The 26,133-nt window shown below is 39.3% G+C and overlaps 1 protein-coding gene across 2 annotated transcripts in view; it reads right to left on the reverse strand.

The window, feature by feature from the left end:
- CACUL1 (CDK2 associated cullin domain 1) overlaps positions 1–26,133 on the reverse strand; it is a 59,586-nt gene that overhangs the window by 30,609 nt on the left and 2,844 nt on the right. For both annotated transcript variants that reach the window (XM_024121156.3, XM_028482078.2), the window contains exons 2-3: positions 8,791–8,917; positions 7,800–7,902 (exon numbers count right to left, since the gene is read on the reverse strand). In XM_024121156.3, the coding sequence (XP_023976924.1) occupies positions 7,800–7,902; positions 8,791–8,917 (230 nt within the window). The remainder of the gene's footprint in view (positions 1–7,799; positions 7,903–8,790; positions 8,918–26,133) is intronic.

Raw genomic sequence — 26,133 nt, forward strand, 5'->3', positions numbered from 1 at the left:
CTCTGCAGAAAGGGAAGGGAGGAAAGAAATAGTGGCAAAAGAAACTAAGAAAATACACAAAGATAAAAAGACATCCTCTCCCACATTTAAATTTTAAAAGCAAAATACTGTTACACTATCTTGCTGAGTTCAGGTTGTAAAGAGCCTTGAAATTCTTGTTAAGGAGTATGGTCTTTGCTCTTTAGGTAAAAGGAGAGGCAGAAGGTTGGGAAAATGAATGACATGACACGCCTAAAAAATAAACAAAATGGACTGAGGGAAGGTGCAGGGTCAAGATACAAACTTGAAATCTTTTTCTATTGTTCAAGAAAGTATGAATAAGAACCTAAACTAGGGAAGTAGCAGGGGATAAACTTGAGACATTTTACAAGGGAGAAAATCAGCAAGACTTGTGACTCATTTCGTATCTCTATCCTACTACTCATCACATTTCAGTGTGTTAAAATGATCAATGCACATTTCCCCTAAACAGTAAAAAGAATAAATCCATCTTATTTATCACTGTACCCTTTGCATCTGGCACAATGCCTGGCACGTGGACACTAAATGTTAGCTGAACTAAACATTCTAAAACCACTATCATTCTCCTTCCCTCTCTCAAGTCCCCACTACCAACTTCTAACAATTCCACTGAAACCAAAATGATCTTTAAATCCTCTCATCCCACCTCTCTTCCAACTTAATTATTGTCTTATCTATCCTGTTTCTTTGATCTCTGCAACGTGCCCCAGACATCTTTCTCCCTTTTCACTGCCAACAGGTTCACAATTTCTTATCCAAGATTCCTAGGGCCAGATGTGCCATAATTCAGAGGATTTCAGATTTAGAAGGTATTATGGTACATATACCATATACTATGTAAAATACCCAGTAGAGATTGGGAATATCAACCCACTGATATTTCTGGGAGAAAATACATGAATGTTCCCAACTAAGCTCCTTCCTCACATGAGTTTAAATCAAGTTTTACTCCAAATGAGTTTTGGCACCAAACTTAGAGGGAAACAAATCAATTTTCAAAGCTTTTTTTCTATTTTGGAATTACAGATAAGGGACTGTGGACCTGTAATTCACCTAGTCTACTGTAATCACATCTCATTCTTTCCTACTCCAATCCATCTTGTATTGATCTTCCTAAAATGTAACTCCTAGCCTTTAAGGGCTTCTACAATTTGGTCCCAATCTGCCTTTTTCATCCTTATCACCTCCCAATCTCCCTCAAATACCTCATATTCTATCCGCATAGGACCACTCCTTGTTACCCAAACCTCTCTTACCCATAAGCCTTTACTTATGGAAGTTCTCTCAGCTCAAAACACCCCCTCCCCAAATATCATTTGTCATGACTTTTTTTTTTTTTTTTTTTTTTGTGGTACGCGGGCCTCTCACTGCTGTGGCCTCTCCCGTTGCAGAGCACAGGCTCCAGACGCGCAGGCTCAGCGGCCATGGCTCATGGGCCCAGCCGCTCCGCGGCATGTGGGATCCTCCCGGACCAGGGCACGAACCCGCGTCCCCTGCATCGGCAGGCGGACTCTCAACCACTGCGCCACCAGGGAAGCCCCCAGGACATATTTTTAACGCTGCCTTCCTCTTCATTCCTCCACCTGTCTGTGATCATTTCACCTTTAGTCTGACACAGCACTTTCTTTATTCTGCTTTGGACCATAGTTCCCTGAATATTTCTTATTGTTCCAAAGGTACACTAGCAGAGATTGTAACTTCATTCTTTTTTTGGGTTTCATTTGTTGTTCTTTTTCTAATTTCTTGAGATAAACGCTAAAGCCACTGATGTGTTAATTTCTCACTATGTGGAGCTGTCTGTTTCTCCTTTTGGATCTGTTGAATTTTCTGGGTATTTTGGGTCGATACAAATTTAGAATTATTACCTTCCTAGTAACTGAACGTTCTGTCATAATAAAAGGTTCTCTTTATATCCAATAATACTTCTTGCTCTGAGTCTACTTTTTATGGTATCAATGCAGCTATATTGTTTTTCTTTTTGGCTAATGTTTGTATGGTGTATCTTTTTTCATCACTTGCTTGCAATCTTACTGTCTCCTTATATTTTAGATGTGTCTCATGTTAGCAGCATTTAGTAAGGCTGCAGAATGTCATTCAGTCCAATAATTATTTACTTTTTTAATGCAGCATTTTGTCTTTAACATTTCATGTAATTGATACACTGAAGTTTATTATCTTACTATTTTTCTATTTGTCCCATCTGTTCTCTGTACCTTTCTCTATCCTTTCTTGACTCCTTTATTTTCAAATTATTCCATTTTCTCTATCATCTTGTTAATTACACTTTTAACTACTTTTTTAGTGATTACCAAGGTTATAGACTGCATCCTTGTCTTACCATAGTCTGAAATAAATGAGTACTTTTACCTCTTCCTCAACAATGCAAGGGCCTTAGAACATTTTAAATCCTTTTACCTTCTTCCATCTTCCATGCAACTGTCATGTGTTTGGGTTATTTATATTATACCCTATAAGACATTATCACTATTATTATTCTACACTTGCATATTTATCTTTGTTTTCCTTCATTCCTACTGATTCTCCAAATTTTCATCTAGGGACATTTTCTTTCTATCTGAAGAACATTCCAGTATTTCTTTAAAGTTAGAGACTACTGGTGATGAATTCTCCCAATTCTTGTCTAAAAAATGTATTTCTCCATTTCTCTTGGTTTTATGATCACATCACCTCCTAATATAACTACATATTTCTGACTGAACGTCAGACACTGTTTATGAAAAATTATGGAAACAATTTGATGTCTAGGATAATGTTCTTTCTCCAGGAAGAATTTACTTTCGCTTCTGGTAAGCAACTGGAGGAGCTAGCAAATCCAGACCATCTTAATCCAATCAGGAATCAAGTGCCAGCTACAACAAGCTAGTCTGTAACTTATTATTCTTACTACACCTGGGATGGGATCCTTTAGGTTTGGTGGGACCTGACCTCCAATTTTTATTACTCTATCCCGATAAACCCATCAAAGCTCTATTAAATTTCTCAGCCTAGTAGCCTCCTCTTCCAGAATAAATAGGTGCCTCTAGTAGAGAAATGGCTCAAGTGCTAGTCTCCTGTCTCTGGATTTCCTTCTATTCCCAGGTCTTGGTCCTACAATTCTTCATTTTTTTATTAGCTCCCTGGCCCATTTTAAAAATTGTTCTCAGCAGGAGGGTTGGTCTAAAATTATCTAGCCTTATCAATCATATGTCTACGGCTGCACCTAACAGAGTACCTTGCATAGTTATATAGGAAAGAGCTAGCTATATTAGGTTCCCCACTAGGAAGCCCTGTAACCAGTCAACCAGCTCAGTTGTTTTTATACTGTCCGAGAAATCAACTGTGACTGAGAAAAGCAACAGGGAGTCTTTAAGGTTTGGGGAACAAGAAAGTATGCCCATCAAAAATTAGCATTTTTAGAGGGTTAGTCAGTCAAAAGAACAGACTGCAGAAAGGCAGACCAGTTAAGAGAGTACTGCTCTAGTGCAGGCATGAGCCAATAATAAGGAAAAAGATGACAGCAATGGGAGTGAAAGGGGACAGAAGCAAATGAAATTACCGTATTCTATCAACCTTGACTCTCACCTGGAAATAACAGGTAAGGGAGAAAAAAGGAGTCAAAGGTGAATATAAAATCTCAAGCCTGAGAGTAAAACTGATTTGAGAGAAGAGGAATTTAGATTCAGACATGAATATGAAGTATCTGTAAGAAGAAATCCAAGTTGAAATGTCCAATAGGCATTTGGAAAAGCTGGTTTGAGCCCTCACCAAAAGTACAGTGATTGCTAAAAGTTTCAACAGAATTTGCCAAAACTAACCAGAATATTGTTTACTGAACTAATAAACCAATTTTGGTATTATCAAAAAATCAGAACTGGAAATTCACATTTTGAGGCTCCGGAGGCATGAAAAAAGGAAAATAAAATAGAGATGTTCATTACCACATTTAAAGAACAGAGGAGTGAAGCACAAGCGGAGAGAACGGTTTTAAAAAAAAACTAACGCAAAATATATGTCACAGTTCAAACAATCTAGTAGTAAGTAAAAAGTATAGATATACACGTAAAAAAATACAAGAGTAAGCAGAATACTAAGTAGGTTTAGCTATATAAGTAGTTTAATAAATTTAACAAAAAAATTTTTTAAGTTACCGAAGTGGTCGAAAAGTCATTGTTTCCAAAATGAAAACAGTATTTATTTTTTAAAGAGAGGAAGCAAGTTAGATTATGTTGTTATATTAAAGCATTTAGGTTCAACAAATTAAAATAATCTTTTACGATCTCTAAAAACCAGTATTCTCTAGCTTTTAAATCAGTAACTGGGGAATAGGAAACATTATTTCATACACTCTTCAGTCCCTCCAACACTGATATGGCTTTTGATAAGAGATAAGTAAGTCACCCGTGAGCCATGGCCACCGAGCGTGCGCTCCGCAACGGGAGAGGCCACAACAGTGAGAGGCCCGCGTACCGCAAAAAAAAAAAAAAAAAAAAAAGAATTATCCTTATTATTAGTATAAAGCAAAAATTCTTTAGTTACCTAATACGCTGTATTAGTAATGGTAGAGAAAACAGGCACTCTGAAACATACAGAACCAGTGGGAGCATATAACTTGGTACAACTTTTGTGAACCACAAAATATGGACATAGTAAATGACATGACAGCAGACCTCAGAGATACTGCAGGTTCAACTGCAGACCACCACAATAAAGCAAATATCAATAAATCGAGTCACATGAATTTTTTGTTTCCCAGTGCATACAGACGTTATAGTTACACTATACTGTAGTCAATTAAGTGTGCAATAGCATTGTCTAAAAAAACCAATGTACATACCTTAATTTTAAAATACTTTATTGCTAAAAAATGCTAACCGTCATCTGAACCATCAGCAAGTCACAGCAGTGATGTCAAAGATCACTGATCACAAATCACAATAACAAATATAGAAATAATGAAAAAGTTTGAAATATTGCGAGAATTACCAAAATGTGACACAGAGACAAGAAGCAAGCAAATGCCATTGGAAAAATGATGCCGAAAGACTTGCTCAGCACATGGTTGCCACAAACCTTCAATTTGTAAAAAAATGCAATATCTGTGAAGTACAATAAAGCGAAGCACAATAAAACTTACAAGATTGATTATTCACTGTAGCACTGTTAGTAACAGCAGAAGACTGGAAGCAACCTAAATATTCATGGATTAAAAAGTGGTTAAATAAATTGAGGTACATCAATAAAGCAAGGTACAATGAACTATTATGCATTCCTGATAAAGAATAAAGGAGCTCTACACACACTGACAGGGATCACTCTCCAAAACCTCAGAAACTTACTCTCTGAACCTCAGTGACTCTCAAGTATTAATACTCTGTGCAGCCCAGCCTGGGCAAGTTAGCAGGTTACCTTTGCATTACTGATAATTGATCAAGCAAATGTATGCCAGAGAATGTAGCCAAGTGGCCTTCCAAAACTGCCAATTAGATTGAGCTTGATAACACAGTACTATAGTGCCCTCTAACTTTAAAAAATATTTTACAGTAATATTCTAATTGTAAGAATGAAATGTAGTCGTATCGTGCTTACCAAATTAAGTACAAGAAAAAATTCTACTCAAGCAGAAACTGCAATATGACAAATAACTAGCAAATCACAATTCTATCAGTCAAATTAATGACTCACGTGTGATGGCAAAGCATACGTGTAAAACATATAAAATTTCCAATTCACATTTCATAGATAACTTTTATAAGCAAGACAAGTAATTATTTTATCCTTATAATTTGAATTGAAATGGTTCGCTTTCTGTTTTAGAATATTTAATATTATTTCAATAACAGCAAAACAGTATTCATAAAACAATCCGTTTTGAGATGAGTTCTTTGTTGATCTAATGAAATCTCTGGTACACCCTGCACCCCAAAGACCACCAAGACTTCAGGTTAAAAAACGAGATTAAACTCGGATTTCTACTAGAAAAGCTTTCACTATCCAACAGAGAGTAAATATTTATAAAGATTCATTTGCTATACATTTCATTCAGCAAGTGATGCTTCGTATGTATGAGATACTGGGCAAGGTACTAACAGCACAACAATGAAAACAGACATGCTCCTCTGCCGTCTCAGGACACAATACTGGGGTGGGGAATGTGGGGAAGGGGAACAGCTAAACCAGAAATTACAGAATGAACTACCATGAAGTACTGGGTGTTACAGAAGCACAGATGAGGGGCTCCCAAACCTGACTTGGGGAACAAGGTATCAGAGAATGTTTCCCAAAACAAATGATGTCTAAGTGGCAGCCTAAATGTTAAGTTCACACTGACTGAAAAAATAAGAGGGCAGAAGAAAAGGAAGAATGTTTCAGGCAGTTAAGTTAACATGGCAAAAGCCAAGATGTGAGACAGTACCTAAAATGTTCAAGGAACTGAAATAAGTTCAGTATGCAGGAGCAGAAAGGTAAGACATCAGGCTGCAGAAATAAGCAGGAGTCAGAAAGTAAAAGGCTTCCTAAATCATATTAAGAAATTTAGACTTTATTCTAATAGGAACATGATAATCAGAGCTGTACTTTAGAAACAGTCACGCTGATTGAAACGCAAGATTCTAGTTAGATGTGTTAAGACTAGAGGCAGAGCACCAACTAAGATGAGCATTTTAGTAAAACACTTGAGATGATATGGCCTGGACTGGGTGGTGGCCAAGTGTACAGGAGCCAAGAGAGAAATAGAACATGAATAGGATTCAGCAGTAAATCGAACATGGGGATTCAGAGAGAGGGCAGAGTCAAGAATTAGTAAGCAAATCATTCAAAGCTACAATGCGCAGATCTTAGGTTTCATCTATGATTTACATACAATGCTTAGCACTAAATATATTTGTTAAATGAATAAAGGTTTTGTATTTAATGGCAAAAAGATGAAGAAAACAATTTACACTAACAACAGGAAAAAGATATATTTGGCTATGATAAACACAGCTCTGGTTATACTTCAAGAAAACAAAACAAAACACAAGGTTAAGCGAGGAGACTATCCAAATAGCAGCCCAGCACTTGCTAGAAACTGTGGCTATTTCAGAATTGCTGGAGCACTTCCTAATTGTGGTGTGGACCCTGGTGATCTACTGCTGAGTGACTTTTCTGCACATCTTGTAGCTTCTACACCACAACTAAAATGTGATCTGGTCCTGGAATAAAGATAGTACCTGACCTTCAAGCACTGGAAACTTTACTGAGGCAGGGAGGGGCAGAGTAGGATCAAGAAGCCAAGTGCTTCCTTAAATAAAATATTTCCTGCAACTTGCCCCAGATTTTACAGCTGGGATGATGTTCATCTGTAGAGGGTTTATCAACAAAATGCTGACTTCAGTTGTTTATATTAGCAAATATTAGAAACTGGTAGCAAATAACACTTCAAAGATAATAAATTTCAAGAAAGTTCCAGAAAAAAATTAAAATATACACGTTTATAATATAAAAGTCACCAAATACTGAGGTTAACAGAACAAATAAGGTTTTACATAAAAGAAATATTGCATGGTAATAAACAGAATTAAAGTCGGAAATACATTTAATCCCAAAATGTCCAGTTTATGTCAAATTTTCAAATTAATCTATTCCAAAGATAAGACAATTTGATCAATATTCATCTATAAAATATTTATAAATTTATATCATAATCAAATGAACAAGCCTCCAAAGGTATACTATACAAGCTAATTCCAACCAGTCAGAAAATCCCAAAGAAGCTAAAATCAATACCATAAGTTCTTTACCTGCAGCTCCTTTGAGACTCTTTCTAAGTGATTAGTTATCTTTTTAATCAGATCACTATACATCTGTTCCGAGTGCTGCTGGCATACACATTTATACACACAACTGTGGGGAGGAGGGGAGACAGAAAAACCAAGTTAATGATTTTAAGGTTGAAGCACTTAATTCAACCTAAGGTTAAGGCATACCCTCAATATGTAACCACTGTCAAATAATTAATTCAGGCCTCAAAAAGTGACCAATTGCAACTCTTAAAACAAAAATTTATCCTGCCCCAATCAGTGTTCATACGGAAGAGACATTATCACCAGCTACAAATAATCTTTTTGAGTATTCTATTAAATTTTTTATCAGTATTAGATAATCTAATATTGGGTGATAATCTGAGAGTCTGACTACGATAACTACTTATAAGCCAGTTTCTCTCTCGTTTTAACAAATGTCAAAATAAGGAAGAGAGAGTGACAATCAGCAGAAAGTTTCTAACTAACAAAAACGTTCGCTATATAACCTCTTTGTGCATCACTTGTGTAGAACAGCACAGTCGTCACTTCCTCCTCCTGTGACTGGGCTGATCTCACAACCCACCCCAGTCCTCACTAATTGGCTACTTCTACTTACCAGCAGCTGGGAAACAAAATAACCAAAGATAGTTAAACTTGTGTGCCACAAACATCAACAGATTAAGCTAACATCTCCCTGTGATGCTAAAACTACATATTTTTTGCCTTTTTCACTGACCTCTATAATTTCTGCATTATGTATGGTGGGCGTGGCAGGCTGAGGTAGGAATAACACTATCTTCATTTGAAAACCAATTCTGAAGCAAAAAGTATAAATCAAACCCCCAATCCACAAGTATGGAACATATAAATAACTTACAGAGCCTTAATGTAGGTATCATATATTATATGCATACATACTGTCGTAATTCAAGTTGCTGTGAACTTCAATATACCCTCTAAAACCCAAGCAAATTAAATCTTGACTTACCTGTATATCTGTTCATAGGATATGGGGATATAGTCACCAGGACTCTGAGTTAAAAGCTGATCTATGGCACCATCCAATTTTGGCCAGTATGTGCTCTTATAATCTTCAATAGTTATAACATTCATTACTAAAAGTAAAAAGTAAAATTAATATTACTATGTGCCACATGTAAAATAAACACCAATCAATTTTGCATTCTCAAATTCCTCCCACTTAACTCTCTGATTTTACATTGACACTGTGTTACCTAAATACAACTCAATTATTATCCCATTTCCAATTTCAAAAATCCCAACCTGGCCAGGGATTTTAAGCAGCCATTAATTATGATTTAAAAAAGAATTACTATGAATCTGTTCATCTTTAAAAATAAAAACAAAACAAGCAATTATCTCTGGTTCCCTTTCCCGGTTTCCGTTATCAGTGGAGAGTTCTCTTTTTTTTTTTTTTTTTTGTGGTATGCGGGCCTCCCTCTGTTGTGGCCTCTCCCGTTGCGGAGCACAGGCTCCGGACGCGCAGGCTCAGCGGCCGTGGCTCACGGGCCCATCCGCTCCGCGGCATGCGGGATCCTCCCAGACCGGGGCGCGAACCCGGCTCCCCCGCATCGGCAGGCGGACGCGCAACCACTGCGCCACCAGGGAAGCCCAAGTGGAGAGTTCTTAACATGCACTGACCCTCAAATACACGTTGCCAATGATGTGACAAGATGGCCTATGCACGAACCACGATAAAGTTCTGGGAAACTATGACCTCCAATCAATCTTTACAGACAGCTCTGGGAAATCTACCTAGGGAAAGGACTATGGAAATTAAATTCCAAATGCTACGGTGCTAAAAACTCAACAGAGATTTATCGCACCACCAGAACCTCCTGGACATGACTACAGCTCTGACTCAGGCTCTCCCTAGCCTACCCTTTAGAAAAGCCCAACAGAAAAAAAAACGTGGATGAACTGGAGCCTTACATTGAAGGCATACCTCATTCTTAATGGCTCTTACTCCTCCATGATAGGTTTAATAAAGCATTTGTAACAGGTTGTCCTAACAACTGTGAAATCCAGGGGTGATGGGTACTTCACAACAATGAAATGCTAATGTTAAAAAGAGCTACCCAAAGCACCTAAGATACCCTGTGTCTTATGAACCATGGTAGGAGCTAACAACTACTAGATCAGCCATTTTACTGTTTATTTTTATCAGAAACTCAAGAGCAGAAGGTTGACTTCCCCAAGAGCACACAGCTAATCACTGGCAGAGGTACCAGGTAAAGCAAAGCCTTGACCTAGCATCTTTCTATCACACTACTGATTTCCAAATTTTAGTCATTCAGGTTCAAGACATTTCTCATATCTATGTGCCACCTATATCATGTTTGTTCAATATTTTCTTTACATCAGTTCACTTTTTTTTTTTGCTTAAATATACTTAAAGGACACTTGAGGAGTGAACTACTGATTTACACAACACAGAATAATCTTAAATGTATTCTGCTAAATCAAAGAATCAGACCAAAAAGGCTACATATGGTAAGACTCTCACTTATTTATAAAGGCATAACTATAGGGAGGAAAACAGATCAGCGGTTGCCAGTGAGACTGGAAGGTGGAAAGAAGGACTGTCTGCAAAGGGGAAGCAGGAAGGAATTTTTAAGACAATGGACTCTTTTGTATGGAACCGCAGTATCAGATACACCACTCCATGCATTTGTCAAAACCAACAGAACTATACACTATAAAAAGTACATTCACTGTATGGAAAAAAAAAAAAATTTCACCCAGGATGTAGTGGTAAAGATGGAATGGCAAACTGTGGCAAATGAATCACATTTACAAATGAATCACATAACCCACACTAAAAAAAAAAAAAAAAAAAAATAGGGAAGAAAACGCAGAGGAAAGGAACGTTTTGACTACATATAAGGCTAAAAACAAAAAGAACTGTACGTGTGTGCACACACAGGCACATACACAAAAGGGAGAAGGAGGCCAGATGCTGGAGGGCCTTATGGGCAATGGAAAGACGTTGCCTTTCACTCTAAGATGAGGACATGTGGAAGGTTTTGAGCAGACAGTGATGTAATCTGACTCTGATTTTCTATGGATCATTCCAGCTTCTGTATTAGCAATAAACTAAGTTAGAAGGCTGTGAGATGATGGGGGATTGGAGCAGGTGGTAGCAGTGAGGGCAAGAGGAGAGGTCAGATTTTGAATATATTTTAAGGTAGAGCCAACAAGATTTGCTGATGGTTTGGATGTGAGATGTGAGAGAAGGGTCAAGGATGACTCTAAAGTTTTTAGCCTTCAGCACCGAAGGATGGGGTTGCCGTTGACTAAGATGAGGAGGATGTAGGAGAAGCTTAGCACGTCTGGGAGTGAAGCTGAAACTGTTGGTACCCCACCCATTTACAGTGATCCACAAAGGCCACTGTCAACACCTACCATTATTTGCCAGTGTTCTCTCTGGCTGCTGGGGTTGCTCTGCCTGAAGGAGAGGCAGGTTGGAAGTTCTAGAGAATTAACACCCCCAGGAGCCACCATCAAGTAATGACTAATGAGAACTCAGTGTAAATACCCAGCGTCTCCCTTTCCTCTGGGTGAGTATGCACTGACTCCCAATTCCCCACTGGGATTCCACTCCAGTCGCCGCAGTGCTGCCTTCTTTACGGCTTCCTTACCATCCCTGTCCCCAAACTCCTGCAGGTCCTTCCTAGAATCACCCCCTTGTGCATAAAACTACTTGCACTTAAAACAAAATAAGAATTGATCAAAAACAGAAAAGTAGTGTCATTTGCTATATAGAAATAAACACAGTGTTATTAAATTCTAGCTAGGTCCTACTGCCTTTAAAGGTTCTGAGTGAAGCTTGCTTTCCCTGTGAATAAAGGAGATAGGCAGATGCTGAGAAGTGTTACACACTAGCTCCGAAATACCACCTTTCTGCTTTCAGATGGATTAAAAAAAAAAAAAATTTTTTTTAAAGTAACTGAAAAACAAAGAACTTTCTCACTATGTGATTCTAGGTTATTGAACCTCCTATCAAGTGTTTATCACCTAAACCACATCATACACCTGCTCTACGCCAAACGCTGGGAATTAAGGAAGGTAAGTGGCAAGCTCAGAAAGAAAACTTCAAGTACTGAAAGCCAAGAATGAACACACCAACCCCATTAGTTCCTGGACCACTCGGTTCAATTAACTCCACCCTGCGCTGCAGCTGGGGAGACACCTGCTTCCCAAGCACAAGTTTCACACTTTGGCAAATCTCCAAGTCAAAGATATGACAGAGGAAAAAGAACCTAAGATGTGAAGTCCCGCAGCTGTAAGGACAGAATGAAGTTCCACAGAAGCAACGATTTCTGATGCCTCTCAGGTGTCTTTCATGTGGCATTAAAAAAAAAAACAAACAAAAAACAAACAACAACAACAAAAAAACCTGCTCTGGTTTTAAATATCTTTGAAAACAGACTTTCAAACCAAAACGAAAAAGGCACAAGTCACAGTAGAAAATCTTAAATCCTATTTCCACATCTAAGAAGAAGCTATATTTCCACAAATATTTTGCTTGAAAAACAACAGAAAACCAATTCGCTTACATGCTAGCTATTACGGAGTGAATGTTTGGGTCCCCCCCCAAGACTCATGTGTTGAAATCCTAACCCCCAATGTGATGGCATTAGGAGGTGGAGCCTTTGGGAGGTTTTTAAGGTCATGGGGGTGGAGCCCTCACATGAATGGATTTAGAGTCTCTAGAGAACTCCCTCACCCCTTCTGCCATGTGAGGACCCAGTGAGAAGATGGCCTTCTATGAACCAGGAAGCAGGCTCTCTCACCAGACTCTGAATCTGCCAGCGCCTTGATCTGAGACTTCTCATCCTCCAAAAGTGTGAGAGATAAATAAGCCACCCAGTCTATGACAGTCTGGTACAGCAGCATGAACAGACTAAGACACTAGCTAACATGACTTTCTCTCAGGAGCCACCCAATCTTCACCACAGTAGCAAAGGAAAGCAGAACACAGAGAAGCATCTGCAGAGCTACAGGGAGTTTGAAGAATGAGCACTAGTTGGTTATTCATACACTTAGCCAAAGATTAGGAAGGTTTTTCATACCAATCTGTGGTCAACACTTAAAATGACAATCCAGAAAATTTTAAGATATTGAATTCCTTGCTAATCTCAACCCAATCTCTGACTTAAAACAAAATACATTAGCTGTTCAGTTTATCTAACATTTGACACGCACAGCCTCAAAGTGTGTGTGTATGTGTGTGCGTGTATGCGTGCATGCAGTCCTGAATTCTAAAACTAGATCCTCTAGCTAGAGAAATGTAATCGATCGCTTTCAACTTTGCCCACAAAAAAGTTCAGACTAACCAAAAAAAAAACGAGACATGGAACCTAAATAAAAATGAAATCACCATTAAATAACTAAATTTTATCTAGGTTAGATTTTCCAGCTTGAAAAAAATGCACTATTTTTTAAACTGTTTAAAGAAGGTATTCTAAACTCAAATGCCTACAAGGCCCAGGCCATTAACATAGATGAGTAAAACAGGCCTGGTATAAGAATAAAAAAGAGCAGTGAGCATTTCAATGAGCTGGAGAATGCATATGCCCTCCAGAGACATTCAAGTTCACAAAATGTAAAAACCCTCAGGTTGCCCTCATAACATCACGCCACAAGGCTTAAACCCTGAAACTCATAAGATAACAAGCTCACAAAGCCTCAGTTCTATTGAGAAAGTACTACAACTGACCTTTACTAAAATAAAGTGAAATAAAATCTAAAACACATGGAATAGCTGGAATCTAAGGTTCAGGAAATACTATCAGGCCGCTAATAAATGAGAAACTATTAGAGATATATATTTCATACCAGGCAGTAATAAATATATTCAACTCTCATACTTTGTCATCCCAGTAACTTATCAACACTTGACATATTATGTGTTTATTATCAATCTTCCTCAAACTAGACATAAGCCCCTTGGAAAAGGAATTCAGCACTAGAGCACCAACTCCAAACTATCGTATGATAGGTATTCAATTATGTATGTGAAGTAAATTAATTTAATGGCAGTCAAAATAAATGTTTAATACAAAAACAGTCCAAGGCATACTACTTATTAGTAGCTCTGGAATTAAAAACTGAAGTGCATTTGGTTTCACACAGGCTAAAGCAAACCAGGTAAGCCCTACCAGATATTCCTTTTGAGTTTTTTCCTTGTTATTTGTTTGTAAGGGGAGAATATATTCAGAAACTATAGCAGGTATTATTAATTCATTCTCGGCCTACTGCAAAGACTGGCCACTACCTACCATCAGTGGCTCTCAAAATCTGATACCACAGCAGCAGCAGCATCACCTGGAAACTTGTTAACTTAATGTAAATGCAAGCTGCCAGGCCCCAGCCCAGACTTAGGGAGTCAGAAAAGTGGGGAGCGTGTCACACATGACACAGAAAGCCATTTGAGCCCTCCAGGTGATTCTTATGCCTGCTACTTTGAGAACCACTGCCTTCTGCTCCTATTCAAGCTCAGGACAGCCAAGGGTCACAGGTGCTCCTCTGTTCTCAATTGCTAGCACATGGTTGTTGGTTCCGAACAACTCGAACTGGAGAGTCAAATAAAGGTGTAAATGTAGCACAGAAAAAAATTTAAAGGGCAGCTAGGAACTGTTTCATGTCAAAAAAGCATTAAAGTTCTACTCTTCCACGTCCCTTCTCCCACCCAAAAGGCCACTTTCATTAAGAATTGGCTCCTTAAGAAAAATACAGTATTGGCAATTATGAAATAAATGATTAAGCCAAATTAAACAGGCTAAATTGTGTCTCAAACATAGTGACCTTTCAGATTAATTGTAACTAATTACAATTAGATAATCTGACAAATGGACTAGGAGAAAAAAGCTCTGGGCTTTCCTTTTAACTCTGGCTAGGGTATGTGTGATCTAAGACAAAAATTACGACTTCTTGTTGTCACAGCAAGCCCATCTATCAATAACAATCTGGTAAATCTGTGTGGTCCAAAACATTACCACCTGGTAGAATATTATTCTCCCTCCAGCACAAGGGGATGTCTGAAATCTTTCAAGTAATGGACAGAGAGAAGCTGAAGGCCAAGAACAAAGCCTGCAGAATGGGGAGAAGCCTTTGGGAATAAAGAAAAAGATCAGTCAGAGTGGAAGAGAATCAGAATCAGAACAAGGTTGTGTAGTCTAACAAATAAACGGAGTTTTACTCTTTATTTAAAAAAAGCAAAATCCCACTTATTTCTCTCAAAAGGAAAATAATTTGATCCTGGCAAAGGAAAGAGTAATACTTAGCTGCTCCTAAGAGAACTGCCAAGTTGGGAAAAAAATAGTAATAGAAGTGATCAAATCCTTTAAAGATCCTTTTCCATATTAGGAGGAAAAAAACAAAAGCTGTGCCAGCTACTTGGGTATATTTTGATTCGCCAGTAAAAGATGATAGCTAATGTTAAGTCCTAATGAAGCAATTGTTTCTGAAGTAAGCTAAAAACTTTAAAAAGTTATATGCTCTATGGGGAGTTTCTAAGTTTTAAGTTCTAAATTGCATGTGTTTGGGAAGTTTCTAAGTTATAGGGTTTGGGGTTTAGGGTAAGTTACATTTATATAAACAAATAACTAGATAACATTTTGGTCCAGATAAGGCTTATAACATACTAACTATATGAAACCACATAACCTGCTTTGTCTTGTTTCAAATGACATGTTTCTTTCCCCCAAACACTGTAAAACTTGTATAGAAACCACACTCCATTGTTGTTTCACTGCTTAGAAATAGACACATTTCTCAAGTTGAGGAAAAAACAGAAGAGTAGAAACTTCCTTCATCACTACTATCTTAAAAACAGAAAGTAGCTGCAGTGGCCTACCAGCAAGATTGAAATCCATCAATACATTACTTTAGAATAGTTACTGCACAACATTATTCCACAATTACAACATCATACTTGAGCCTGTGACACAGTTCTCACTATGAACATGTTATGAAAGTACATGTATGAAAAGGTCAAGTGCTATCAAAACATCCATTATGGCTCCAACTCCAACTAATCCAAAATCTCACAATATTCAAATAGAAAGTATCGGCTCAATTGTGATTACATATGTGCAAACCATGCTAACTGCACATCTGCCATAGTATTAAAATTCTGCTTTTCCTGCAAGATTTAAACAAGTCAAACTCTCCACGGCTTTAAGACCAGGAAAGTAACTCTGAAGTAGCAGCATAAGGCAGTGTGTGCTGAGGTGGAAACACCAAAAGATGAGCTAATCTTGCCCTGCAGGACCCTGAGAAGTTCAGGACCTAAGGACAGGATACAATGAGCGAGGTTTAGAGGCAGAGAGTTGGTGGCTGGAGTGGGAAGGATGAAGACTGGTTGCAAGTCTGTAGACTAAACAGTAAAAAAGAGAAGAGTTATTCTGCACAGAAACTGAAAGGTAAAAGCTTGGGACTCCAGGACAGATACGTGGTGGGTGGGTGGGTGGGTGGGTGTGTGGGAAGCACAGGGCTGGCAGATTTAAGTAAAGTCAAAAGTCAAAATAAGAAACGTTCAAACATCTAACCCCGCTCCTTTCTTTAATTCTAGAATGCCATCGGCCAGGAGAAGTGTCTTTACTTCCTGCTCCACCTACCCAACCCTACCATTCTCCCAGAAAGGAAGAAGATCCTTCCCTAGAGAAACGGAACAGTCCCAGAGAAAAGACGTGATCACATACTATTTGGCAGTTCCCCAAGAAATAGCAGCTTTGCATCCAATTAACCCGAAGTGAAGCCCAACACTTACTCTTGGCAAGGTCCCTTGTAAACACAGAACTACCAATTAGCCTTTTTCACTTTTAAATACGAATAGACAGCTAAGGATCACCAAAATTTGCAAAGTCTCAGACATCAGAGATCAAAACAAACAAAAATTGCAAAGATAAAAGCAAAGATAACTAAAAGAACAAAAGAAAACTTAAAAAAAAAACCCTATAATTACTATGCTGAAAAGATAAAAATTAGTAACAGTAATGAAAAAGGAGAATTCCAAATGCTCTTAAAATTAAAAATATAGCCATTGTTAAAAATCCAAAAGAAGGGCTTCCCTGGTGGCGCAGTGGTTGGGAATCTGCCTGCCAATGCAGGAGACACGGGTTCGAGCCCTGGTCCAGGAAGATCCCACATGCCACAGAGCAGCTAAACCCATGCGCTACAACTACTGAAGTCCGCGCATCCTAGAGCCCGTGCTCTGAAGCAGGAGAAGCCAGCGCAATGAGAAGCCTGCGCACCACAACGAAGAGTAGCCCCTGCTTGCTGCAACTAGAGAAAGGCTGCATGCAGCAACGAAGACCCAACACAGCCATAAATAAATGAATGAATGAATGAATAAATAAATAAAAGCATTTATCTCATCATAAATGCCTTTATCATTAAAAAAAATCCAAAAGAAAAAAGTAAATATCTAGAAACTCTCCCAGAACATTAGGAGAAATAGAATATACTAAAAAATAGTTAACAGACTTAGAAGATCAAAACAGGAAATTCAACATCTGACTACCAATAATTCCAGAGAAAAGGGAGAAGAGAGAAAATGTAAAGGGAGAAAAACACTGACTTACTAACCTAAGAAAACATCCCAATAATTTTCCAAAGGGAAAAAAAGATCACATGCAAAATAACAAGAATAAAAATGGCACCTGAATTCTCCACTGTAACACTGCAAGCTTAAGTCAATGAAGCAACACTTTAAAAATTATTTAGGGGGCTTCCCTGGTGGTGCAGCAATTGAGAATCCGCCTGCCAATGCAGGGGACACGGGTTCGAGCCCTGGTCCAGGAGGATTCCACATGCTGCAGAGCAACTAAGCCCGTGCACTGCAACTAGTGAGCCTGTGCTCTGGAGCCCGGGGGCCACAACTACTGAGCGCATGTCTCACAACTACTGAAGCCTGCGTGCCTAGAGCCAGTGCTCCACGACAAGAGAAGCCAACGCAGTGAGAGGCCCGCGCACTGCAGTGAAGAGTGGTCCCCACTCGCTGCAACATGCAGCAACGAAGACCCAACGCAGCCAAAAATAAATAAAATTTAAAAAAAATTATTTAGGTAAGAATTCTATACCCAAACAGTCAATCAAGTGAGCATTTTTAGATATTCAAGACCTGATATTATTATCCATACACATTTTCCCAACAGACTGCCAGCAGATACGTTCTGTACATACACACACATACATGGGAACACACCAGTAAAAAGAAAGACATGAAGTGAGGTGGCCAAGACAGCAGAGTAGGAAAACCCTGAACTCACTCCTCCTCCCATGGATACACCAAAATTACAGCTACTTACAGAGCAACTATCTATGACAATGGCCTAAAAACTAGCAGAAAAGATATTCCACAACTGCATACCTAAACAAGGAACCACAATGAGCTGAGTAAGAGGGGCTGAGACGCAGTATTGTCAGGACTCACAACTCCAGGTCAGTGATCCACAAATAGGAGGAATATCACAAACAAAGAGGTTCTCCCCAAGGAGTGAGGACTCTTTCTGAGCCCCTCATCAGGCTCCCCTGCCCAGGGTTCCTGCATCAGAAAGATGAGCCCCCAGAACATCTGACTTTGAAAACCAGCAGGGCTTATGTCCAGGAAAGCCAGAGAGCTGTAGGAAACAGACTCTGCTCTTAAAGGGCATACGTTAAATCTCACACACTTCAAATCTCAGCACAGAGGCAGTAAATTGAAAGAAGCCTGGGTGAGACCCATTTGCTGATCTTGAAGAGCCTCCTGGGGAGTCAGGAGGCAACTGGAACTCCCCCTGGGGATGGAGACGCTGGCAGTAGCCATTTTGGGGAGCTCGTTCTACCAAGATAACACAGCACTGGCAAGTGACATTTTGGAATCCTCCCCCTAGCTCACTAGCACTGGGGGCTTACCGGCCCACCAGCAGGCCAGCCCCAGCCCCAGGGCCAGGCAGACAGCTGGGAAGCCTACCCTGCCCTCCAGTAGCCCGGCAGCCACTGCATGAGGCAGGGCCTCACAGCCAGGCTGGGGGCCAGCCCCGCCTACCAGCACACCCACCATAGCAGTCCTGCCATAAAAGAAGGGCACAGGCAGCCCTACGGGGGCACCCCTTGGTGACCAGAAGGGAGTGTGCTATTGGGACCCATTGGGTGTCTCCTACATAAGGCCACTTCTCTAAAATTGGGAAACGTAACCAACCTAACACAGAAAACTGGGCAAAATGAGCAGACAGAGGAACATGTCCCAAACAAAGAAACAAGACAAAACCTCAGAAAAAGAACTAAACGAAGTGGAGACAGGCAATCTACTCAACAAAGAGTTCAAGGTAATGATCATAAAGATGCTCCCTAGCTCAGAAGAATGGATGAACATGGTGAGAATTTCAACAAATAGTTGGAAAATACTGAGAACCAAACAGAGCTGAAGAATACAGTTAACTAAAATTAAAATTACACTAGAAGGAATCAACAGTAGATTAGATGACACAGAGTAACAGATTGTGATCTGGAAGACAGTAGAAATCACCCAAGTTGAACAGAAAAAGAGAAAAAATAATTTTTAAAAATGAGGATAGTTTAAGAGACCTCTGGTACAACATCAAGCATACTAACTTTACAGGGGTTTCAGAAGGAGAAGAAAGGGGCAAAGAACTTATTTGAAGAAACAATAGCTAAAAACTTCCCTATCCTGGGGAAGGAAACAGACATCCAATTCCAAGAAGCACAGAGACTCCCACAAAAGTTGAACTCAAAGAACTACATGCTAAGACACATAATAATTAAAATTGCAAAATTAAAGATAAAGAGAGAATCTTAAAAGCAGAAGAGAAAAGCAACTAGTTACATACAAGGGAATTCCCATAAAGACTCACAGCTGACTTCTCAGCAGAAGCTTTGCAGGCCAGAAGCGAATGGCATGATATTTGCAAAGTGATGAAAGAAAAAACTTACAACCAAAATTACTCTACCTGACAAGGTTACCATTCAGATTTGAAGGCGAGATAAACAGTTTTACAGACGAGCAAAAGCTAAGAGTTCAGCACCACTAAACCAGCTTTACAAGAAATGATAAAGGGGTTCTCTAAGCAGAAAAGGCCACAACTCAAAATATGAAACTTATGAAAGGAAAAATTTCACTAGTAAAGACGAACATATAGTAAAGGTAGTAGATCAGCCACTTAAAAAGTTAGTAGGAAGGTTAAAAGACAAACGTGTAAAATCATCTAAAACCACAATAAATAGTTAAGGGATATACAAAACAAAAAGATGGAAAATACAACATCAAAAACATTCAACATGATGGGGGAATAAAAATGTATCATTGTTAGAAGGCATTCAAACTTAAGAAATCATTAACTGAAAACAATCACATATGTATATGTGTTGTACCATATATACAGCTTAAGATACGTGGTCAATAATATTGTAATAACTTTGGGGAGAGACGGTTACTAGATTTATTGTGGTGAACATTTCATGATGTATGCAAATGTCAAATCACTATGCAGTACACCTGAAGCTAACATAATATTGTACATCAACTATATTTCAACTTTTAACAAAACTTTTAATAAACAAATAAAAAGGAAGACATCAAGTAACAGTCATTCCACCTGTTGGGAAGTCCATGAGTGGCAACTGTGGGCCCTAAGAAATAAACAGGAACAAGATTAGCAGCTCCACAAGCAGACAAAAAGAAAATACTGATTAACTGAGCATTTCAAAAACACCAGTGACAGGTATATGGTAGATGTGATAAAGATGTTGAAAAACTTTAAGAATCAGTTTTTCAAAAACCATGCAAGTATAAACAAGGCAACTTAATAGCAGAGTTCTATGTGAAAGAAAATGTAATCTGAGTTACACTCCTGGCCCTTCAGTGATTATTTAGTTGTAATGTAAATATGGTTTATTTTGAACCAAAAATTGTGGTATTTAAAGAATTAAAGAGGTAAGGTGTGTAGAGGTATAAGAGAACTAAAACGTCGTGGCAATAACAGGTCAACAGGTAATATAAAACTAACTAATTAATCAATAACAATATTAAGACATTGAATGTGTGGATAAATACCAGAAGAGACAACTAAATAAATGAATTAAAAATAATTGACTCTGGGTCACAGGTCCAGGAATGGGAAGGAACAAGGGAAGGGATCACTGATTTTCATTATATATCTTTTCATACAGTTTAAGTTTTTAAAGTATAAGCCTATATAAAAGCAAAGTTCTGTGTTGTTTGGTTCTAGGACCAAAGAGTTTGGTGAAACTCAAATCCTCAGAAAGGGAAGAAGAAATCTGGTGAAACTAAACTTTTGTTTCAGTACTTCCAATATTCTAAGGCACATGAAGTGAGAAAGCTCAGTTTACCCACTGACTACTGGACCTCTCCACCCAAATGTTCCACAGATAACTTTAAAAAGACACACACACACACACCCCTACCTATAGGCCTACCATATCCTTATCCTCCCTTCTTCCCACCCAAATTTTACAGACTGTAGTCCCCCAATGTTTCCAAAGTTGGAAACCACCTCTCTTCCAATGCTTTATTTGTTCAGGCTGTCATCTCTTGCCCAGACTACAATAATTAACCCCCCTAACCAGTCTCTATGCCTCCATTCTCTCTCCTTTCTAATCTATATTAACATGCTAAGACAAATTTTACCAAGTTGACTCCCTTAATATACTTCAGTGGCCCCTATTCCTGCAGAAGAAAATCCCATCTCTAACCTGGCACGCCCTTCGCATCTAGACCTTTCTATCCATCTAGGTTTAATCTGTGCCACTCCCTCCTCACACCCTATGTTCCTACAATAATTTCAACTCCGGGTCTTCCACACAGGCTTCTCCCTCTGCAAAGGAAGTCTCTTCAAGCCCAACCCTGCCACCTCAGTCCTCCTAACAAACTTTTATTCATTTTCAAAGATTCTTTTTCCCTCTATGCTACCATGTACATACATAACTTTACCACAGCATTTAATTATAATGTATCACAATCATCTGTCCATCAACCACCACACTAAACTCCGTCTCATCCATCACCAGAGGCTAAAATATTACCTTGGCATACAGAAGACGATCAATAAATATCTGTTTGGATAAAATGCCATTCTAGTCAGCACGCCTGCAACTACAAATTACTTATCTATACTCTTAACTACAGAGGTTAATAGCCAAACAACTACAAAAGTAGGAAGAAAAATGGAAGGCCAGTTTTCCCTGCCAAGGCATATTATAAAAGAATACCCACCATCATTTTTTATATAGCATTTAACAGTTCACAACGTGATTATATATGGTCTGCGGCTTACAGAGTTACAGTTTAAAGAGAAAGTAAACAGCATTCATTTTCTTTAGGGATTTGGGACTGGGCCTTACATAAACATTACAATGGCTTTCTCTTACAGTTTCATCACAACCACTTTGTGCAATTCATGTCAAAAAACGGCAAGACAAGATCCCCAATGAAATCCTAAAATTTGGACAACTGATCGACACCATAGTGATGCTTGCTGCAGCACAACTCCACTAAGCTGGAAGGCAAGAAGATACCAAATAACCACCACGGATGCTGCAAACAGTGCATATTTTGTTTGTTTGTTTTGTTTTTTTGTGTGTTACGCGGGCCTCTCACTATTGTGGCCTCTCCCGTTGCAGAGCACAGGCTCCGGAAGCGCAGGCTCAGCGGCCATGGCTCACGGGCCCAGCCGCTCCGCGGCATGTGGGATCTTCCCAGACAGGGTCACGAAGCCGTGTCCCCTGCATCGGCAGGCGGACTCTCAACCACTGCGCCAACCAGGGAAGCCCCAAACAGTACATATTTTAAGGCCTGAATATATTAACTGATCCACTTGTAAAAGAATCAACCAATCTGGAAACTGGCAGATAGGACCTGATCAAGTAGAGCATCTTTATTTAGGATTTACTAAAATCAGTTAACACTTTCACTAAATTCAAAAGTCAATTTTAACATACTTCTGAGTCATTAATTTTTAAAAAAGAATAATTTCATTGAGTTCAATTAAAAAATACTGTGAAGCTTTTATTCATCTGGAGAAGCTTTTGGTGCACTGGATTCATGATTACCCTGAGATCACGGCACAGTACCATCAGTCAAGGCAAGCCCCACCCACCCCCTCCCTCTTTCCATCTAGCCATTCAGTGCCTTTTATCCTCCCGCTCCAGTCCCACCTGCCCCAACACATTCAGACAGGGAACCATTCTAGCATGTTTAATATATCTGGAATATAAACAGATGTAACATATGCTACATCTGAGCAGAGGCTTTAAAAGCCATCGTGTGTTGCTGTCCACTCTCTTCTCTTTGTTTCTGCCAAGAGTGACAGGACCCAGAAAAGAGCTGCGCTTCAGAATGAGATGACATGTGAAAAGCCACAACCAACTGTCAGCCACTAACATAACATGAGCAAGAAATGAGCCTTTGTTGGTCCATAAGCTCCTGAAATTTGGGGGTAATTATCAAGCTGACTAATGTGCAATGAAAAACTGAACTAAATAATTACATTTCCCAAATTACATTCCATCAATGAGATACATCTGAATGTGACCTGGAAGGCCAAAGGGAGGCAAAGGACAGATTATTGCTGCTGGTGGTTCTGGCAAGTAAGGTTAGAGACGTCAGAATTTGTGGCAGCCAAACTCCAAGTTCCAGTGTCTGGTCACCAACTTCAAGGATGAGGAGGCAAGTGTGACGATGTCAGAATGGCGGTGGTGGCAGCAGGAGCAGCAGCCTGCGCTCTGGAATGCAGCTTTAGTCGAGAGCAGCCTCGCTGACTTCATACCTCTGACCTTTCCAACAATTTACAATGGACCCAGTTTCTGCTATTAAATCTACTGCTGCTTTAGATACCTAGAGTGTTTTCTTGCACTGAACTGTGACTGATAAAGTATTTGGTACCAGAGTAGTTACAGGACACAGACTCTTAAAAGCTAGGAACCTGGCTTTGGTTTTCCAATCTACTTGGATTTAAAGGCAATGATGACATTGCCACCATTAGATAACATAATACTAACAGTACATGGCATGTAGCAGCAAAGAATTACTTATCACCTGTAGATACCCAGAATAAAGTTCTTCTTGAAGAAAAGAGCATGGCAGACTGCTAAGTGCATTATGATGGAAATAAGAAAGACAAGGACTGTGGAGTGGGCTGATTCTGAGACAGGTGAAAGCTTTAAGAAAATGATTAACTCAATAAACAGAGGACCAAAGAGCATCCATGAATGCATAAAAGAACCTCTTAATTCTTACAGGCACAGGGTTGATATAGCCAAAAATCAAACAGAGTGATTCTGCAAGTTACAGAATTACCATATAAAAATAATTCAAAGCCTAGACAGATCGCGTAAGTAAAAGTTAGGGCACTGATTGTGAAATGATAAGACCCTGAGGCCTGAAATGGGGTCAGTTTGGTGGAGTTTGATCAATCTGAGAACCCTGACCTCACAAAACTCACTGAGCCTTCCCTACCTGAGAAGCACCCCTCCCACCCAATATGAGGCTAATCTTTACTTGACTGAAGCCCCTGCTCCCCTGCTGTAATATTACCTGGAGCCTTGCAAGGGAATGCAGATTCTCCTCATGCCTTACCTCCAAGAAACTCTCACCGCCTCTAAACCTCCAACTATTATAAATCAAATTTCCCAGGGGAAGAAGCACCAAATCTAAACAAACAGGAGCCAGCCTTCATTCCAAAAGAACTACAGGCATACCTCATTTTATTGTACTTTGCAGATACTGCGCTTTTTACAAATTGAAGTTTTGTGGCAACTCTGAGTCTAGCAAGTCTATCGGCGCCATTTTTCCAACAGCATTTGCTCACTTTGCATCTCTGTCACATTTTGGTAATTCTCGCAATATTTCAAACCCTCTACCAGCGAAAAGATTATGATTTGCTAAAGGCTCAGATGATATTTAGCATTTTTTAGCAATAAAGTATTTTTCAATTAAGATATGTTCAATTTTTTTTTAGGCATAATGCTATTGCACACTTCACAGACTACACTATACTGTAAACATAACTTTTATACGCACTGGGAAATGAAAAAATTTGTGTGATTCACTTTATTGTTGATATTCACTCTACTGCGGTGGTCTAGAACAGAACCCATAATATCTCTGAGGTACACCACTGTGGACTTTCGGAAGACTTTAAGAATTCTAAAGACTGAAACATAACTTTAGGTAAGACTTAAGTTATCAAAAGGAATACACTGGGCTTCCCTGGTGGCGCAGCGGTTGGGAGTCTGCCTGCGGATGCAGGGGATACGGGTTCGTGCCCCGGTCAGGGAAGATCCCACATGCCGCGGAGCGGCTGGGCCCGTGAGCCATGGCCGCTGAGCCTGCGCGTCCGGAGCCTGTGCTCCGCAACGGGAGAGGCCACAACAGTGAGAGGCCCGCGTACCGCAAAGAAGAAAAAAAAAAAAGGAATACACTTACTGAAGATTCTTTATTCACTGCAGTATCTCAAGAAACTAGATATGCTTATAACAATTTGCTCAGTTAACTGACAAACCTGGACTCAATGACGGTCTATGTTTAAAAACAGCTGGAAGTCTCGCTGATTAAGAGTGAATTAACAACAGATTAGACACCAGAGACAACACAGCAATAGAAACTACCTGAACTGAAGCAGAGGGGGGTGAAAAAGTTGAAAAAGATAATGAACAGAGCCTCAGTGATTTAGTGTACAATAACAAGTGGCATAACATATATGCAACTGAGGGGCATAGGGCAGTAATTCTGAAAAAATATAAAACGAATGATAATGTTCCAGATTTGACAAATTCTAGAACCCCACAAATCCAAGAAGCTCAAAGAACATTAACAAGAATAAACCTCAAGAAAACTCTACCACAAGGAACATCACAATCAAATTAAATTTGATTTAGTGAAAGATAAAGTGAAAATCTTAAAAGCAGCCAGAAAAAAAGGGACACATTACTAAAGAGGAACAAAGATAAGAATATTCAGACATTTATTAAAAGAAATAATGCAGGCCAGAAGACAACGGAAAGACATCTTTAAAGTATTGAAAGGAAAAACAAAACAAGATTATCAATCTAGAATTCTATATCCAGCAAAAATATCCTTAGATGGGCTTCTCTGGTGGCACAGTGGTTAGGAATCCGCCTGCCGATGCAGGGGACACGGGTTCGAGCCCCGGTCCGGGAAGATCCCTCACGCCGCGAAGCAACTAATCCCATGCATCACAACTACTGAGCCTGCGCTCTAGAGCCCCTAAGCCACAACTACTGAAGCCTGTGCGCCTAGAGCCCGTGCTCTGCAACAAGAGAAGGC

Source organism: Physeter macrocephalus, chromosome 20, assembly GCF_002837175.3.
Source record: "Physeter macrocephalus isolate SW-GA chromosome 20, ASM283717v5, whole genome shotgun sequence".
In the NCBI taxonomy this organism is placed as follows: domain Eukaryota; kingdom Metazoa; phylum Chordata; class Mammalia; order Artiodactyla; family Physeteridae; genus Physeter; species Physeter macrocephalus.